This window comes from Rhamphochromis sp. 'chilingali', assembly GCF_963969265.1.
Source record: "Rhamphochromis sp. 'chilingali' genome assembly, chromosome: 3".
Lineage (NCBI taxonomy): Eukaryota > Metazoa > Chordata > Actinopteri > Cichliformes > Cichlidae > Rhamphochromis > Rhamphochromis sp. 'chilingali'.
This window is the reverse complement of record NC_137931.1, coordinates 8,561,174-8,581,673: the sequence shown is the minus strand read 5'-3', so window position 1 is coordinate 8,581,673 and position 20,500 is coordinate 8,561,174. Positions and strand designations below refer to the sequence as shown.

Below are 20,500 nucleotides of genomic sequence, written 5' to 3'. Positions count from 1 at the left end.
TTACATTTCTACTTGGACGGTTAGCTTAAACAGTAATGGTCACCGCTCCTTCAGGAGTGCTAACTTCTTCAGCTATGATTAATGAAATTGCATAAATTGTTTTGCAGAAAGAGCACCCCCCCCCCCCCCAAACCCACCCACCCCAAGATCTTCCTGTTAAAAAGGAGTTTTTCATTCCCATTGTTGCCAAGTGCTTTTGTGATATTGAACTGAATTGAATTGAAATCACCCTTAACTGCTTCAACCCATATGCAGAACTTTTCAGAGTTTAGTATCCGTTATCTCCATTTGAAACTGAAACTATTATTTATTTAACTTGCTCACAACCCGATGAGGCTCAGCCACGACGTCATGGTCCTTCTGTTACCTGGGAATGGACCCACGTTCTGTTGTGTTGCATGAGTGTGACATGCTGGAAGATAAGATCCAAAGCTATATATGGTACAGGTGAGGTCATATTTATTTCAGATATGAGAACCTGGATGATTTGTACCTGCTACGCTGGCTGCATAAACCATAACAGTAAGAAGGAACAGACTCTTCTCACCTACATATAAGTGTGTGTGTGTTTATTTTCCCCTGCACTCTTTCCTTATTCTCTTCACTGCAAGGGTCCGCCCTGGCAAAGTCTGCATTGCCCCGTTTCCCATCAGCTACCTCCGTGTGCTTCCTGTCCCCATCAGCGTTTAACCCGTGATTGGAGACAGCAGGCACTGCTCTCTCTGGAGGCCATGTCCAATCAGTAGAACTGAATCTGATACAGAAGGGAGAAAGCCAGGCAAGATCGTAGGCAATGTTTATTTTGTGATAGGAAGAAAAGCTTCTTTTTTTTAAAATCGCATATGAGTATTTGCATATAAATAACAGCCTGCTGGCTGTCAGGGAAGAGAGGGGTTTGAGAAGAGAGAGACAAATGAAGATGAAGTGTCAGGAGAGTAAAGTGCAGGCAAGATGGAGGGAGAGAGAACAGTTTTATCTGCTTGGGAGTAACGGGGGGAGGAGGATGGGAGGTAAATGTCACAGTAATCATTTAATAAGCTGGCCAGCTGGAGTCACCATGCAAAAATATCAATCTTTTCATCTTGATTAAATCTTATTTTTCTTGTATTTTACTAGAAAAAGTCAAAATGACATTATGTTGAATTCTGAAGGCAGACGAACTGTTTAACTTTCCGTGGATGCCATGGGAATCTTCAGGTCCTGTTTATAAAAGAGAAGCGTGGTTTTTCTTTGGAATCCACTGGACTGTCGTGGAGGTTTGATGTTACCTCAGAGTAAGAGAAGCTTACCAGAAATGTGGGATTTAGGCTGCCTCAGTTGCTTCTGTCTCCCCGTGTAATCCCGACTGACTCAGAGGTGTTAAGGTCGGGGTCCTGCGAGGCCAAACCACATGTTTGCTGAAGATGATTCTTAATTATTTTAAGCTCAGCGTTTGAGGTAAAGTTCCTGGAAAAACACCACCCAGCTTTATGCTGTAGGCTAATTGCACCCTAATTCTGTCTCCATATGTTTATCTTCAGTTTTTTGGGCCCAAATACAGGACACAATGTCAAACTGACTAAATTAGCAGGTATTAGGTAGTAAAATAGTAAAATTAAAGTATTTTAGTGATGATGTGAAGACGAAACATGCTATCAGGAATAAAATGTCAATAATACGAATATCTGGTAACAACCAAGGTAAGAACATATACTCTATAAAAGATGGAGGTTCACTGGTTTTAAACTCCCCATTTTGAAGCCATCAGCATTAATGTTTTGGCCACTGCCGTGTTATTTGTTTAGTTTTCTGACAGAAGTGACCACATCCATGTGCCTGCCTGTATTTTTTTGACCGCTACTTGAGCATTATACATTACACGTTACAATTGTCAACTCTGCATGTGCCCAGGCAGCAGACTTCAAAAAAGTATATCAGGAATGACGACTCTGCCATCGGGTCTCTAGCTGTCTGTGTTCCTGTGCACAACGGAGTGTATTCTAGCCTTACGGACAGCTGTAATGAGCACAGTTGACCTCAATCAGATGCAGAGTGTGGGAAGAAAACAAAGGGAGGAATTTTTTTTTTAAAAAAAGGGAATAACCTTCAAAATAAAACAGGAAGTAACAGGACAGAATAAACGCATAAAGACGAGCCAAACGACTCATATGAGAAAAAAGGGAAAAATAAAAATACAGTAACAAGGCCCATAAAAGTGTGATTACTATAGAAACTATGGCTTCAGTTAATGTATAAAACCAATCTTTTCTTGGGAATAAATTGAGTTTTCCTGTGTGACAAAATGTTAGACAATTCCTTGAACTGTCTTGCTCCCCTGCGTCTCTCTGTGTATTTACAGACCCCTCTTCACACCCGGGTGGTTGTAGATTCTCCTTATTGTTGCCATATGGCCCATAACTGTAGTCATTGTAGCTTTTGCAGGCCCTCATTGAAGCTGTGCCATTACCTGCAGTAGACACCCTTTTATTTCCCTTCTGCATTGTTGAATTCTCTTCTTTTCATACACTATTTCTGAGCCCTGCTCGCTGTTCTAGACATCCTACGGTGTGTCCATGCATATAGGTTACGTCTGAAAGGTCTCTTGCATGCAGAGGAGCAGAGCTGATTGCTTTATTGGCTGATGACTCATTCTCTTTTTTTCAACGTGCTGGAGGTACTTCAATCATGCAGGTAATCTCCCCCTGCACACTGGCAGCCGAGAGCTTACCTTTCCCACACATCAGAGCTATTTTCCTCTTAATTGAGACCCACTCTGCTGCGACAGCGTTTTCACAAGGTGGAAAATGGCAGGTCAAGATTTCAAGACATCTTTCTCCTCCACGCCTTCCTCTCTTGGCAAAAGTGGCTGTGAAGTTGATAAGTTCCTTCAGGGATCCTGGAGCCAGTACAGCTAAGACACTAGACTTCTTGAGGGCAAGTAAAGGTTTATGTCGCATCACCTCATAGATTGTATGCGCGTGTAGATTTGACTGCCGATCCTTGTGTGTTTATTCAATCAGCCCAGGCCTAATATATGCGCACTTTACTGATTGAATTACGCCAGGACTTTTATGGAGGAACATAGTCCCAAACCATCTCCTTGAGAGCTTATGAGAGAACAGACACTTCGCAGGAGTCTCTGTGGTGACCTGACTCAATCTGCATACGATTAACCCTCAGCAGACCTGTAACCCGCTTTATGAGCCCATCACCTCGTCTCCAGAAGGAGCACACTCTCACTCTCCTGTGACAGAAAACTGTGGAAGGAGCATGTGACATTTGTTTAGCTTTATTGTGTTGCCCTTTACGCAAGCTCATAGTTCTTTAATGCTTGTTTCATCTTCACATCTGTGCTAGATCTTTACAACACACAATTACGGACAAGATCTTCCATAAATATTTAGAGAGTTCATTTAGAATACATTTTCTGGTTTCTATAAAACTATTCCCACAAAAGTGGATGCTAATTCAGAAAAAGTAGTTTAGTGGAAAAATAGCTGTAGCTTGATTTGCAGCCCGATTGTTTTGAAGATGTGGGTAAAATTAAAAGAAGAATTTGTGTTTCAGTAAAAGGAAATACCTTAAATTGTGGCATGCACCGATTTAGTGCATTTATTTTAGTTTTTAAAGAAGTCTTTCTTTGACTTGAACTTGCTTTCAAACTTTACTATGCTCTTGTTTTGCCTTGAAAACTTTGCAGATGATATATCCAAGTAGAAGTGATTACCTTCAGCATCAAATTGCTTTCGAGCGAGCACCTTAATATCCACCTTAGTTCTTCATGGCATAGATTCATAAAGGTGCTGGAAACATTCCTCAGAGATTATGATAGCATCAAACATGATAGCAAGTTTGTTGGCTATACAACCATGAAACAAATCTCGTGTTCCACCACATCCCAAAGGAGCGCTATTGGATGGAGATCTGGTGACTGTAGAGGTCGTTTGAGTACAGTGAAGTCACTGTCATGGCTAAGAAACCAGTTTGACAAGATTTGTGCTTTGTGAGGAGGAACTTGGTGAACAATAATGCTCAGGTAGGCTGTTGAGTTGAACAGTTAAACTATTGAACTATGAAATTTGAGACTCGTAAGACCTTCTGTGGAGTTTTTTCATTTTTTTCCAATCTTCTAGTGTTTTGGTGAGCCTGTGTGACCTGTAGCCAGACTTTCCTGTTCTTACCTGACAGGAGCAGCAGTAAGTGTGGTCTTCTGCCACTGTCGCCCATTTGCTTGAAAATTTGAGGTGTTGTGCATTCAGAGATGCTTTTCTGCACACTCCAAAGCAGTTCAAAGCAATCTGGACATTCCCCTATGACCTTTGACCACTAAAAGGTATTTTTACCCAGACAACTCACTGGATATTTTCTCATTTCCCCAGACTATTCCATGCAAACCTCAGAGATGGTGATGTGGAAAAATCCCGGTGGATCATGCCATGCTATGTTCAAAATCCCTTAAATCACCTTTCTTCCTGATCCTGATGCTCGGTTTGCTCTTTAACATGTCATCTCAACCCACATTAAATTGCTGACCTATAATTGGCTGATTAGATATTTGCATCCACATGTACCTAACAAAGTAGTCAGTGCGGGTCTGTATCACCCTCCTGGTTTGGGTTTTGTCACAAGCATAAAGCATGAAGGGTAGCCTTTTTGTAAATGAGGCCTGTGTATTTTTGCACAGTTGGACAAATGAGACAAACATGGCTAACATAAAAACAAGGTGTGCTTGACAAATGGCCCTGTCTTTGCTTAATGGTGTGGTTAAGTCAGGAATGGAAGACCCTATTTCGATGTGTCATTGAATGCAGCTCTATAAAATCCTGATTTTGATGCAGAGTGAGGTTCAAACACTTGTTCTGTGATCATTTGGCAAAACGTGGCAGCTGACACTTAGCGGTGACCATTTGTCCAGCTGACAAGCAGGACCGTTGCAAGCTTGGACAGACTAAACACTCCCCCCACCCCTTTTCTTAAACGTATGCGTCATGGGAGTTTAAGGATGAGACACAGGCGCAGACATTGGTTACGAGTGTTCCAGACGCTGAAGTGCTGCTGGAGTTATTATCACTCAGCAGATTGGCCAATTCCCGCACCAATTGTGATCCAGCAGAATGGAAATCTGGTGAGCAGGGAAATGTTAATCGAGTTCAATTAGGCTTTGTACCATGTTTGTTTCCTGCCAACAGATCATGCAGAATCCCTACCCTGACTTGCCGAAATGAATGAAACTCTGTCAAAACTCTGAAACGGACAATTTGAGGATAGGTGGAAGATAAATGCAACAAGACCTTTAAAAAGCCGGGCTGTAGGTCAACTTTACAGAGAAATTAATGTTTTTCTCTTTACTTCTTTCTAGAGATATTTACAAAGCCATCCAGGTTGGTCAGAACATCTTTGATCTCACAGTAATTTCACGGTTGAAATGACCTCGTGTTACATCTTTAGTGCTGTATTTCAACTACTGGACCTTTTTATCAGACACCCACGAATATGTACACAATTATTTTTCAGTCTGACGATTGTCACTTTGATTACAAATACCTTTTCTTTCTATGCAACTAAAGAAGTTTAGTCTACTGCCTCTCTCATTCTCAGAGAAATTATTTTTCTTCAATAAAATGGAAAATATGCAGCTTTAAAGAAATGACTGGACTGAATGTTTGTTTGCAGTCCTGATGGGAAAGGCAGTGACAGAGCCAGGCTGGTGGATGTTTAACAGCAAAGCTATCTCTTTCTTTTCTGTCTGGGCTGCCAGAAAATGTTAGAGGGTGGAAAGACAAATTTATTGGTCAGTTAGCAGAGCTTAGAAGAGTAGTAGATTCCCCTTCATATTTCTAAGTAGTTCAGATCCCTCACTTAAAGACCCTATACAATACAGTTTCCCCATTTCATTTAAAAATAGCATTGATTTCCGTGGTATACAAAACAATTGCAACTAAGCCACATGAGGATTTCATTATAGTTAGAATTTGCCTTGGGTATATACTGGACAAATTTCTGAGAATCATCCCAAAGAAATCAAAACAATCCCTGTTTTAAAGTCCCCCCTCCTAGGTGGTCTTCAGGAGATCACCTGGTTTCCTGAAAAGCCTAGTTTTCGATTGCTCTGACCCACTTGCATTGTTAGGGTTAATGTAAGGGTTCTGTGTTGTGCAGAGCCCACTGTTACATTTAGACATTACGAACTCCTCTACTGATGACTGCTGTGTAGTCTCTAGGGGTGGGGAACTTCAGGCCTCAAGGGCTAGTGTCCTGCAGGTTTTAGATATCGCCCTGGGTCAACATACCTCAGTCAAATGATTCGTTCTTTAGCTGGCCTCTGGAGGACTTCAAGACATGTTGAGGAGGTATTTTAGCCATTTTAATCAGCTGTGTTGTATCAAGGACACATCTAAGACTTGTAGGACCCTTGAAGCCTAGAGTTCCCCCACCCCTGCTCTAGGTGGTGTTTTGGTGCAGTTCTCATCTGCAATGATCACCCTCCATTTAAAAGTTGGCTCAATTTAATACAAATGTTATACACCTTAGACAGATCATGACCTCAAGGGACTGATCCAAATTTAGCAGGAGTACTGGAACACTAGCATCACTTCACAAGTTGATATCCTTGAAAGGAGACGAGCATATATTTGTCGTGAAACTGTTAGAACGGGTCTTTGCATGAGTAGGAGTGACTCCTGTCGGAGACGTTCAGGGTCTCCAGAGCAATGAGTTGCAATGACTTTCCATTGACTCATTGGGTAAGAATGTGAGTTTATCCATATCTGTGTTTTGGTCCTAACACCTGAAAGGAACAGTAGAAGAAGCCTCACAGTATCTCTGTACCATCTGTGGATGTAAGTAAAAACCTAAGAGACGTATCAGAAACATAATCTGTTACTTTGTGCATGCTTTTGCTAAATTATTTCATCTTTGTTGGAGCTGCTGCCTGCTTGTCTAACCTTTTACACTCTCCTGATGTTTTTATTAGTTGTGAGATTAAAACACTTCAGAGTCTCAATTAGGACACATGATTAGAAGCGAAACCATCTTGGCTGTGGTTGTCTTACCTTAAGCCTTCAAGTTATTATCGTCCACAAACTAATTAGCAAGTTCTCGATAAGCGAGGCTAGACCCGTTGTTGCCATAGAAACTGTTAGACTTAATAACAGTGAAAAGGATTGTGCTGTTGGGCAGCTCACGGAGCGCACCCTGCCCTCTCCATCATTTGAATTTGCTTAATTCTGTTTCTAGTTATATGCTCTTTGTACAATTTGAGGTTGTATTTTTCATTGTCTTGCTACCAGAGAGACACATTTAATTGAGGAAATCAGAGAAAGGTTTAGGGGGTCGCGTCAGAGCGTTGCATCTGAATGCGGGCTTCTCAGACTCGTTTAATGAAAGCAGCAACTTATTGTTGCTGATTTATGATCAAGTCAGATGAGGCAGATTTGGAACGGCTGCTGCCTGTAGGTGAAATGAACTGTCAGAGCTGCCTAACTGTGAAAAATAAAAGACTAATAACTGAAATTTAAAGGCATTGTTCAGCCCCAAGTTCTATAACGCTGCGTGTTGTAATTGAGCATTTTTGATTAGGTGAATTCCAGAGTTAGTTTTGTGTAAAAGTGCTTTCTTTCTTTCTTTCTTTCTTTCTTTCTTTCTTTCTTTCTTTCTTTCTTTCTTTCTTTCTTTCTCTTGTCTATACTTTTTTTTTAGCCTGTCGCATCTGCTTAACTGATTTCCTGTTTCCTGTCTTATTTTAACAACTTTAGTATGACATAGATGAAGTGAACTATTGCTGAACTGAATACCAATTAAGTGACGAACAGAAAAGAATCACCTATCATGCAAGCAAATTAAGCACGGACAAATTAAATTCCTAAAGTGCTCAGGGAAGAAATGACTATTTGGGCCTGCGTCACCCCCTCACTCCTAGGCACATAGATTGGATGTGCTAAAATAAGTGCAAATAGGAGACAAATTAAAGGAAAAAGATTTGAATCCTTGAAAAAAGTAGGAAAATAAAAACTTTTGAAGATGCAAATTGACTGATCTGAAATTGTCAGTTATGTTGTCATAACATACAGAACAATATCTAACCATGTAATTTAAAACAAAAAATGACTGAAAAACATGTATGACACAAATTTTATATAAAACACACCCAGCACGCCCCTGCGGGCGGTTTATCCTTCAAGCTCGGGTCCTCTACCAGAGGCCTGGGAGCTTGAGGGTCCTGCGCAGTATCTTAGCTGTTCCCAGGACTGCGCTCTTCTGGACAGAGATCTCCGATGTTGTTCCCGGGATCTGCTGGAGCCACTCGCCTAGCTTGGGAGTCACCGCACCTAGTGCTCCGATTACCACGGGGACCACCATTACCTTCACCCTCCACATCCTCTCGAGCTCTTCTCTGAGCCCTTGGTATTTCTCCAGCTTCTCGTGTTCCTTCTTCCTGATATTGCTGTCATTCGGAACCGCTACATCGATCACTACGGCCGTCTTCTTCTGTTTGTCTACCACCACTATGTCCGGTTGGTTAGCCACCACCATTTTGTCCGTCTGTATCTGGAAGTCCCACAGGATCTTAGCTCGGTCATTCTCCACCACCCTTGGGGGCATCTCCCATTTTGACCTCGGGACTTCCAGGTTATACTCGGCACAGATGTTCCTGTACACTATGCCGGCCACTTGGTTATGGCGTTCCATGTATGCCTTGCCTGCTAGCATCTTGCACCCTGCTGTTATGTGCTGGATTGTCTCTGGGGCATCTTTACACAGCCTGCACCTGGGGTCTTGCCTGGTGTGATAGACCCCAGCCTCTATGGATCTTGTACTCAGAGCTTGTTCTTGTGCTGCCATGATTAGTGCCTCTGTGCTGTCTTTCAGTCCAGCTTTGTCCAGCCACTGGTAGGATTTCTGGATATCAGCCACCTCCTCTATCTGCCGGTGGTACATACTGTGCAGGGGCCTGTCCTTCCATGATGGTTCCTCGTTTCCCTCCTCTTTCTTGGGTTTCTGCTGCCTGAGGTATTCACTGAGCACTCGGTCAGTTGGGGCCATCTTCCCAATGTATTCTTGGATGTTCGTTGTCTCATCCTGGACTGTGGTGCTGACACTCACCAGTCCCCGGCCCCCTTCCTTCCGCTTAGCGTACAGCCTCAGGGTGCTGGACTTGGGGTGAAACCCTCCATGCATGGTAAGGAGCTTTCTTGTCTTTATGTCAGTGGCTTCTATCTCCTCCTTTGGCCAGCCTATTACCCCAGCAGGGTACCTGATCACGGGCAGGGCGTACGTGTATATATATATATATATATATATATATATATATATATATATATAATGTTTTTGTCTCTTTGAACATGTGTGGATGGAATCTTAAATCCATGTCTTTCTATCACAGTTCCTTATGCCACATTACTGTGCAGAAGCCTTTAGCCAGCCCTAAATTAAAGATCGCCTACGAGGTCATTCCCAAAGAGTTATTAACATCAAACTTGGCATATCTTGTCAGGGTGTGTTGTATGTCTTTGAAAAACTATGAGGAAACTGGACATGTGGAAGACAAAAGAAAAAATGACAGACTAAAAAAGAAAAATTAAAAACTATCCACAACAGTATCTGAAAGTCATGTCCTTAGGAAGTCCAGCAAATACCTGACACATGACCTGAGAGATTCATCCATCCAATCCAAATTTCAAATCTTTGGTAAAATTATGCTGTCAATATGTGCAGAGAAGGTGAGAGGAGAGAGGTACAACAGTGAGCATCTATAACCATCTGTAAAACATGATGGAACCGCTGTGATGGTTTGGGGCTGAACTTCAACCAGCAGTGTTCTATCAATCAAAACTGATAGAAAACAGAAACGTACTGGCAGATTCTGATCTGCAATGTAATGCCATTGTATACTGTATAAAAGTATACCTTGACAGAAAAGCACACAATGCTACACAGTCAGTCATGGATTGGCCTCCCAAGAGCCCAAACCTCAAAGTTAATGTAGCAGGCAGCCAATATCCAAAGAAAGTTTTGAATGTCCTTCAAGAATTCTGGAGAAATATTTCTGAAGACTACTTAAAGTAATGACAAAGCTAGCTAAGAGAGTTCAGGCATGTCTGAAGAATAAAGGTGGTAATACCAAATATTTACTGTCAGGCTTGTTAGAATTGTACCAACTCCATTTTCCCCTTATATACTGTATTTCCATGTACATTTACATATGAAGAAATGAAGGGTGACTCAACACTTTTGCGTAATACTTTATATTAAAGGTTTTTCAGGTGGAAAAGTATATATTTCATGAGACTGTCATGAGACTGACAGCAAAGTCTTCCTCTTCAAAGTCTCTGTAATTGTGATGGACTTCCACAGGTTCAGATTCAGGTTACTATTTGTTCCCACTGCAGTCATGAGTCATCCATCGTCACATGCAAACTCTCAATACGACCATAACAGACAATTACTAACATAGGATTTGCACATAGTACAAAAAGTTTCAGAAACCTTTGCCTAGAAGGAAAAAAACTGCAACGGGTGTGAGTCGTAGAGAAAAATTCAGAAATTCTGCCAGCCAACCGCTGTGACTGCCTGGTGTACATGGATGCCAGGTTCAGCTGTTCCACTGCTGATATCCTGGGAACATCTCCGTGTGCCACGATCTTGACATCTTTTTTGTGTATTGTTCTCTTGAATTTCTTTCCCTTTTTTCTTGTTTTCTCCAACACATTAAGCACCCACAAGCACTGTTTTCTCCACGCTCAGCAGGACCCTTCCAGCCCCATACAGTACAGTACAATAACACAAATCAGCATGGTTAATGAATTCCCTGTTAACACCCCTCCCACATTTACCCCCAATAACCGCAGCACACAGCACACCTCGCTGATTGGCGGTTGAGTTGCTTATTTGGTAAATAAAACATTTGTAGAAGCTCAATTAGCGAGGCCTGTTGAGTATGAGACAGCTGTGCTCACCAGCTGCTTTTTTAAAAAAGAGCTTTGCTGCAAGGTGAAGTGAGGAGAAAAGAGAATGTCAGGAACAGGAAGGGAAAATAGTGAAGGTAAGGTGAAGTAGTGTGAAAGCTTGTTTTTCATCAGAGTGGCCTCTTTTTGTTTCAAACATGTAAAACTGTGGCACTGTGGCAGCACGGTGGCACGGTGGTTAGCACTGCTGCCGCACAGCAAGAAGGTCCTGAGTTCAATTCCACCATCAGGCTGGGGTCTTTCTGTGTGGAGTTTGCATGTTCTCCCCGTGTTTGCGTGGGTTCTCTCCGGGTACTCCGGCTTCCTCCCACCATCCAAAGACATGCAGCTTGTGGGGATAGGTTAATTGGATAATCCAAATTACCACTAGGTGTGAATGTGCGAGTGAATGTGAGTGTGAATGGTTGTCTGTCCCTGTGTGTTGGCCCTGCGACAGACTGGCGACCTGTCCAGGGTGTACCCTGCCTCTCGCCCTATGACAACTGGGATAGGCTCCAGCACCCCCCGCGACCCTGAAAAGGAGAAGCGGAAGCGAATGGATGGATGGATGACATGTCAAACTGTTTGTTCGTAGCTCACAAGCATAGGTCTTCATAAAGCTTTAGCTTTATTTAGAAAGTTGAAAACTGATCATTTTGTTGCAGCAGATTGCAGAAGAATTGGCAGTCTTGGTATGAACATGCAGTTTTTGCCAATGCACCAACAAAATAATGAGTAGCTGTTGTGTCAGATATAACTGGAACTATATAAACATGATTGTTTATTCCTGATATTGTCACAATTACATATTGTCAGTAGATTAGACATGTGACCCACCCGTCTTTGGACAGCTGACAGCAAACCGGCTACAACAACAACAGCTGGTTATAAGCTGTTACAGCAGCTAACGTTAGGCTCAGGTGTCCTAAAAATCACACTTTCTCTCTTGATAAGCAGTTTGCTTACATTCTCACATCGTATAAGTGTCAGAGTCCAACACTGATAGCCAATATTAGTGAATCTTTCATTGAACAGCTAACGGAAGCTAACAACAGCTAAACGCAGCAAGCTGTTGGCAAGCAGTTAGCAAAAGAAAAGTTTAGCATATCCTCAACAAGTCGCCTTAGTATCGTTGTCACTGGACAGACAGCCACTTCAGTGACTCATTAAGTTGTATCAGATTTCTTTCACATAGTTTTACAGCCTCTTCAGCTGGTATCCAATACACATGGGCACCAGCAGAGGTAAATAGCAGACTGACGGCCTGAACTCACTACAGATAAACAGTGGCCAGAGTTGTTTGTCCTACTGTTGCCACTGTAGCTAGGATTATGCACCTGAATCGAGAACTTAGTTGGCTGAAAACTACAATCTACTGACATCTAGTGGTTCGATTTTACACAGTGTGCCTTTAAGTCTGTTTGTTAGCAATCCTTGCCCTAATTTTGCATTTTGTTTTCAAAAACAGCTAAAGTAAATTAAAGTCCAGTTTTTAAAAAATACTATATACATGTTTTTTTTGTTTGCAGGAAAACTCTGAGCAAATGTATGAACTAGATACCTAATAGTCTGTATATGCTAAATGTCAGCTGTAGCACAAAGTACCACAAAGTTTTTTGGGGGAGTACTTTGGCAGGTCTGCGAACAGGCAAATAGAAATACCCGGTGTTGTCAACATGGTAGCAGAACAAGTATGAGAAATTCAGTACACGTGTCAAAATGAAGCCCCAGCTCGAAGACTGGTGTGGCTTTGAGAAGTCATCAGCATCGGTGTTGAGATTTTTCTCGCCAAATCCTTGGTTGTCACACTGATGAGTACTTACTGTACTTCTGTCTTTTTACATAACTCCCTGCATATTAAAATCTCAAATAGCAACTCTGCTGCTGCTTTTGTATATATATGTGTGTGTGTGTGTGTGTGTGTGTGTGTGTGTGTGTGTGTGTGTGTGTGTGTGTGTGTGTGTGTGTGTGTGTGTGTGTGAGAGAGAGAGAGAGAGAGAGTTTTCACTGGTATGCAAGAGCTTGGCAAGGATTAAGTATCAATTTGATATTTGGACTTTCTCATGAATCTCATATACACCTTAAGAAGGAAAATAAGTCTGGGAATCCAAAGCACCTCAATGCTCGCTCTGCATGAATAATGCTTTTCCTATTTAATCTTCATAACTTTTTTTTGACTGACAGTTGGTGGGCTTTGTTAGATGTCTTAACAGGAAGACCCCTATTGCTCAGCACTGGTATGCGATCCGGCACAATATGAGACAAGTTACTTTTTTCCCTTAAGAGGAAAGTCTGATAGCTTTCGGAAATGAATGCAGACATACAGCCGCTTCTAATTTTCTCAGGTCAAATGTAGTTTAGTGCCATCACTGCCATTTAAACATATATTGATGGTGGTTTATGCAGAGTTTATTGCTGGTAGAATCAATTCAATATGTGCGCTAGTGACACACAAGTTAAATATATAAATATGGAAATATCCGTAGGTGAAGGCAGGAACCGCTGATTGGAGCCGACAACTTGTGTTGAGGGTTATTTTTAACATTCAAAGGGGCACAGTGGAAATAAAACACTTTAATAGCACATGAATGCATTTTTTTTCAGGTTATAGGACACCTTGTGTCAAAGGCATGCATATATATCCACTTGTGTTCATATTACTGTGTACTTGAAAGGCAAAAAAGGGGCTACGATTTTGTGCTGCCTGGAGGAAACAAGCATCATGATTGATTGTAATACGAGGACTGCTTGCACATGGTCCACGAGAACAAATCCCCACTTCTGTGCTTGGTGATAATGCAAATTGGTACATAAAATATCCATGTTTCAATTTCCCTTTTTTTTCCTGTGCTTCTTTTTCAGTGGAAGGCTGCACAGACTGGTCGGTGGACTACCTGAAATACAAAGTGCTTCTGGGGGAACCTGTAAGGATTAAATGCGCTTTATTCTATGGATATATTCGGGCCAACTACACCCATGCACAGAGCACAGGACTTAGCCTTATGTGGTACAAAAGCGCAGGACACGGGGACTTTGAGGAACCCATTAGTTTCGATGGCACAAGGATGAGCAAAGAAGAGGACGCTATATGGTTCCGACCAGCAGAGTTGGACGATGTTGGATACTATTCCTGTGTCTTAAGGTACGTTTTTTTAAGCAAATTGGGGATTATTTTTTTTTACCTTCAAAATATGGCATTCAAAGAAAACCCTCCCTGCATTTCAGGATTATTTTTCCAGCAGTGTGTCAATAAATAATGGGGTAAATAACATTTTCTGGAGCCCTGTGGGCACAAGTAAAGCTGTGTGAAAGTCCCCCCCTGTTGATTTCTAATGGAGTCTATCATCTTTGGCCAAAGGAGCACTAGTCCTTGGTCCTCGGAGTGTCATCTCACAGTACGAAGTCCCTTTGCTTCACTTTATATGTTAAATTATTTCTTTATTCTCCTCTTGGGGACTTTAAGCTATTAGGGGCAATTGTTGAATGCATAACTCTTCGACCCTCACTAGTCTTTCTTTGAGCGAGGAGAACGAACAGAAATTCAGTGCGAGCGGAAAAAGCAGTGAAGATAAAAGAAAAGAAACGTAAGGGACTCTTGCTATCTTCGTTTTACACATGCCTGATGGTGGACGCAGACAGCTGTTTGATTTATGGGTTCCATAAAGTGGTAAAAATTTCTGGCTTCCTAGACGTTTTCATTAACATGAAGGTTGTTGGTGGTCAGTCAGAAAGACACCCGTAACCATTTCTTTCCTTTTTTTCCCCTACAGAACAAGGGAAACTTTGAAACATATCAAAGATAGGAGGGTAATCTTTTAGAAGTTAGTAGAATCCACAGAAACATTCATATTTTATGAATGACAGATAATGTGCTCTTGAGCAGTTGCATTCAGCACAGGTTTCCTTGTGTTTCTCAATTCTAAGAGTATCTAGCCATTACTATTCAGCACCATTAGCACTCTCCCCTTTGCTGTGGCAGCCGCCGTGAATAGAAACGGGCAGCACCAATCCAGCCATTCTCTATTCAGTGACGTTGGCAGCATTTTCAGGAGGTAGGCAATCAGTCAGCTCTGAGTTATTGTGTAATCACGCAGAAAGTAGAGCCATGAGATTTGATTTGGACGAGTACTGTTGCTTTGTCGCCAGTCTGCACCATTCAGAACCAAATTAAAGGGCAACACTTATTTGCCCATCATGGAGAGAACTAACAATAGTTCTGAATAGCGAGCACTTTTCCATCACAGAGGATTTCTCTCGGCGGGAATTTCTTTGGACTTTTGTTGGCCGTTTTTGCTTTCTGCGGATTATTACTGTTTTGTTGTCGAGTTGGGAAACAGTTCACTTTAATATGTAATACTTTCAGCTTTAAGTTTGGCCACAGAAATGGAATATTTATAGGCCAGCTTTGGTGCTACAAGCAGCTCTGAGATCAGGTCCAGTTGGGGGAATTCAAAATTATATTGATTAGCTCTGGCCCACTACAACTCTTTCTTAATACAACTATCCCATAGATTTAGTTGTATGTAAAGGCATGATTAAATAACATCAGCAGATAGCTTAGCTGATGCCTTTATATACATCAAATTATTAAATCTCATATGAAGTGTGATATTCATGCTTAAAGTACATCCTCGTAATTGCCAAGCCACTTGGCAACCCAGTTCCACCTGTCATTTCTGTGCTTAGGTCTTACTGCTGCTCTCCTTGACTCTGGCATTCAATGTATGATTATGAAAATGTTTGAAGGCAAATCTGAAAGTTTGATTTATTGATAGATTAACGTTACAGGGAGAAACACCCTTCAGCTATGTTGTGAAGGTTGATATTTGATAGTTTGTCCACCAGAGGGCACTCTGCAACTTCCCTGTTGCCAACACTCGTGTTTGAAATGCCACAAATGCAACAACCAGCCTGATCCAAGCGTTCAGGCAGAACGTAGGTGAGTATATAAACTACAGACAACTAATGTTATGGAAATCTGATTCATGTGTCTGAAAGATACAGAAAATATTGCCACATATTACTATATCAGATATTTGACTCAACACATATCGGTGTTACTCTTAAAAATCCTCTATAAGTTGGCCTCAAATCTAAATTACTACAGATGTCAGAGGCATCTGCTTTTGACTGTAATGACCTGAACTGCAATAAGGAAATACTGAAGTTTACTTTACAATGATGTAGCAAAGTAGCAAATCACCACATCAGATAAAGATTAGGATGAATTATTAGTCTGTTTGATAACTAATCATAATTCATGTTTTTATGTGGCATTTGTTTTCTGACGCCTCTGCAAAGAGCTTCACAACAAAGAATATAATCAACATTTAAATATAGTTCAGTTAAGTTTATGCGGTTGGTTATGGCTGGTTTACTCTGCTTACCAAATTATTCTCGTGTGGTCCAATGAAGTTGGAGACTTCTCACTGCCACGGATGACGTATATGACATGAACTTGACATGAGATTAGACTTTTTGCCAGGTGATAATTTCCATAACAAACTCACTGCTATTTGACCCTGTAGGCGAGATGATCTTAAAATGTTTCCCTTAGAAGGTTAGGAACGCTCTTCTGAGGTCACAGTATCAATGGTGGTGTGTTAACTTCCCTTTTGTGAAATGAATCAATAACTTTTCATTCAACTCCCCAAACATATAATACACAGAGCAACTTGTAATTTGTCACAAGGTGTTTACTGTCAGTTTTAGAACAGTCGGATTGAGGGAATAGACTGAATACTGTGCAGAGTTGCACATGCTTGATTATGTAATAATAACTTATTAACCTTGTAGGTAAAGGGCGTTTTCTCTTGACTGGCTCATTAGTCAGCTCTATACAGTGACATACGGTGGCTTTTAACTGGGGGAAGGGCCTGCTTTAAAAAGGCTTGGGAGGATTATGTTATTGGATACTGTGTGTGCTTCTTTGTGTGTGTGTGTGTGTGTATTTTGCATGTTGGGGTTCATGCAGTGTTCTGAGGCACATAGCAATACATCAAAATCGACCACATGGGACCATCAAATTAAGAAGATTTATAGTGTGGTGTTAGCATATGCTGTGAATTCTGGTGATTGGAGTCGCAATAATAAGCCCAGAGGACTGATAGTGGAGCAGTGGATTCTGTGGAAGAGGCTTTACATTGCTTCCTCATACTTGATTTAAACAGAGTCTGTGCAGTACATGGTAGAAAATATAGCTAATATAACAACTCAAAGATGAAGCTGATAATGTTGATTATCACATAAAAGTCTGGCACATGTATCAGCTGGATCTCATAGTTACTGCAATGGGAAACTGTACAGATGTGAGTGAGTTTGACAACAACCATATTGCTATGGCCTTGAAACTTGTGGACTGTGTTGCTAATTCCTTGCTGCCAGTTACCACAGGGCAACTTCATAGGTCTTCTAAAGTCCAGGTCTCAGCAGGTCAATTTCTTCGGGGCGGGGGGGCATCATGCTAAGGGCCCACAGGACTTGTTATGACACTGTGATTCATCAGCACACATATATCACACGGTGTGCTGCCTTCATGTCGTTTAGTGTCAGAGATTAAAGAAAGAAACCTCAAAGTGCTTCTACAGGGACAACACATGAGCAGGAACTGTTAAAGACTAAGCTGTTTACTCATAGAGCTCAACAGCCTGAGGTTTTAGCCATACTTGGTTTTGTCACATTCGCATCATTTTCCACTCAAAGTTTGAAATGTTAAAATTTGCAGACATACAGTCGATGTCAACAGCAAAGTGGAAATGCAGCATTTTGCAAAGTGCATGGATGTGCGAGCCAAAAGGAAATAGTTAGAGCACTTGCAGTAAACTAACTCAACCAAGTATCTAGTGTCTTCTTTAAGTCCATTGTTATGTATTTGTGGATAGTTTTGTCCTGGGAGGGAAAAGTGTATTTTTTTAAAGGGTAAATAGAAAAACATGCAAAAAAAAAACTGCATAGTCGATGCAGATGTTTTCATTACAGCCCTTCTTTCCTCAGATCGAGTGAAAGTTGGATGCTTGCTGTTCACACTGTGATGCCACAGTATAGCCAAAAAACACGTCCTCGTTACCGCATCACATTCCCGAAGCCAGGAGAGACACTTTAAAGTGGAGATACATTATTCAAGAGTAAATGTTGCAGCTTCGATGCAGATTGTGCTTATTTCTCCAAAATTATTAGGGAAAAACAGCCGTAGCCATATTATGTCTCGTATCACTGGAGCCTGAAATGTCTATAGGGATTTACAAGGTGCGGGAATTATTTGTTGGAGCTGATTCTGGAGCTGTCAAGATGAGCATCTCCTTTTATTAGCCTAGGAGGTTGTATGTATATAGCGTGTTTTCAGGGTTCAAAGGTATTTTATAATTTTATTTTAATATTGTGACATGCTGAAAGCATGTTTGAGAGTCATGTGATTGGCCTTGGTAAATATATAGCTGGAGTCATAGACCTGCTACCAGCGAGGTTGTTCCCAGCTCTTCCATAAAGTCAAAATGTTCTGTTTCTGAGCTATAATATATGAATCCTTAAAGGATACCTGAAACATGTTTTTCCTGTTGTTGTAAAGATATAGATTTATGAACCACGTCACAGCCTGTTGAGCTGTTCTGTCAGTGTGACTAATTTCAGTTCCCAATTACCACAGCTAAGCCAGGGGATCTGCTTCTGCTTTGTGTCAGGAGCGTGGGTCCTATAGATGATCGGCGCTTGCATATGTTTAACATATCACATTTGGTTTAGACACTTGGCAGTGTTTTTAGGTGACGTTCCTCACCGTTTGAAGCATGAGGGGTCCTAAGGAATTAGAGCACTCTGGTAGAACGAATGGATCTCAGCATAACAATAAATCATCTCTCACTGGATACAATTCATACTCGAGCACATTGCAACAATTGAATCCCCACTGCTACGGGCTCTCACTATGTTATTGTCTCAGAACAAGTATTGATAGAGACAAGTGTGTCCACGAATGATGTGCATTATTGTTCTAGAGGATCTCATGTAGACGGAATCAGAAATAATCTTTTTATGGGCTTATGTTTGCATTTAATTTATTTCTTATATGAGAATAAATGTGATTTAATGAGGTCAAGTCTACTTCAAATTAAAAATTGCTAATTTATTTAGATTTTTTTTAGATGTTTAAGTTTTTAATTGACATGAAAATTAATGAAAAGTTCGACTGATTATGAGTATCTATAATTGAAATGGCATATAGTTTAGTAAAAAAGAATGGCAATAAAATGGGTTACATGTATTGGAAAGTTAACAAGAAACGCAAACAGGAACATTCAACGATAAAAGTGCAGTTGCCTAAACGCCCACTTGTGGCGAGCTAAGAGAGCAAGTTTTTGAGTTTTATATTAAAAATGCTTTAAATTGAAGTTAGCATTTTTATAGGCTTCTACAATGCGAAGGTTTGGCCTTTATTGTTAAATAGAGGCTGATTTTTTTTCCATTTCTCACCTGTTTAAATTGCATATAGACTTGAAGTTGCATTATTAGCTGTGTGACTTCTTTTACAGGTCAACGCCTACCATGGGGGTGGCTGTAGCTCAGGTGGTAGAGCAGGTCACCTACTAATTGGAAGGTTGGTGGTTTGATCCAAGTATTGATGCCAAGTATTCTTTGACAAGATACTAACCCCATGTTGCCCTCCAATACATCCATCGAAGTAGGAAGAATGTAGAAACAGCGTAGAAAAAAGTGCTTGGGTGAATGTGCAAGTTGTGTTAAGCGCTTTGAGTGCTCAGAGTAGAAAAGCACTACATAGGAACCACTCCATTTACTCTTACTTAAACTTATGCCTCAGTCACTAGACTGAATCCATCTTACTGCTGTTAAATCGCTGTCTCCACACACCAAAGTTTATGAACTGGTCCCCGTTTTTAAAATAGCCAGTTCAAAGGCAACACAACCCAAGAACCAAATGTTCCTCTGTCTCCAGCCACTGTTTTCCCCAGCTGGATGTAGTGTTAGCCAGCTGGAGTTACTAAACTGGGTTCTTTTGGTTGTGTTTGTAGTGCTAGAACCTTTTTATGAACATTTTAATGTGATTATTTGCCAAATATTATGACTTAGTGTGTTGTTAATTGTACTAAAAAGACTGTCAAAGCAGTTCTATACATGACTCAGTTGTGTTAAGGGGAATTCTAATATTTTATTCATACATGGCACTAATTAGCAGGTATTTCTCTATTTTCATACAGTTTAAGAGTGTAGCTTCCTTGCCAAGTTTTGCCAAGCTCTTATTCTAATAAGGTTACTTCTGGCTCCTAAAAGCATTGGTTAAAAGGTGACAAACCTATACCGTGAAAATGGCAGTCAATCATTGGGTGATGTCTTAGTGCCTTTGGTAATTTTTGAGAAAAAATAAAGTGCAGCTGTGTAAAATTTTCAAAAAATGTTGTACTGATATAATTTTCATGTTGCTCAGTTCTACTAAGATGAGTGTGAAAGGCTGATATAGCTGTTAAGAGCACAGGATATTAGGAAGGATGCTTCTCAGTGTATTGCCCCTGTGAAAGAAATCCCAGGGAAGTCTTGCAGGAATATATTTCCGAGCAGCTTGGACACCATGT

The 20,500-nt window shown here is 41.0% G+C and overlaps 1 protein-coding gene across 2 annotated transcripts in view; it reads left to right on the top strand.

Moving 5' to 3' along the window:
* The window catches only part of LOC308393891 (interleukin-1 receptor accessory protein-like 1-B), a 352,568-nt gene that overhangs the window by 109,547 nt on the left and 222,521 nt on the right, over positions 1-20,500 (top strand). For both annotated transcript variants that reach the window (XM_080877919.1, XM_080877918.1), the window contains exon 3: positions 13,785-14,064. In XM_080877919.1, coding sequence (XP_080734045.1) covers positions 13,785-14,064 — 280 coding nt within the window. The remainder of the gene's footprint in view (positions 1-13,784; positions 14,065-20,500) is intronic.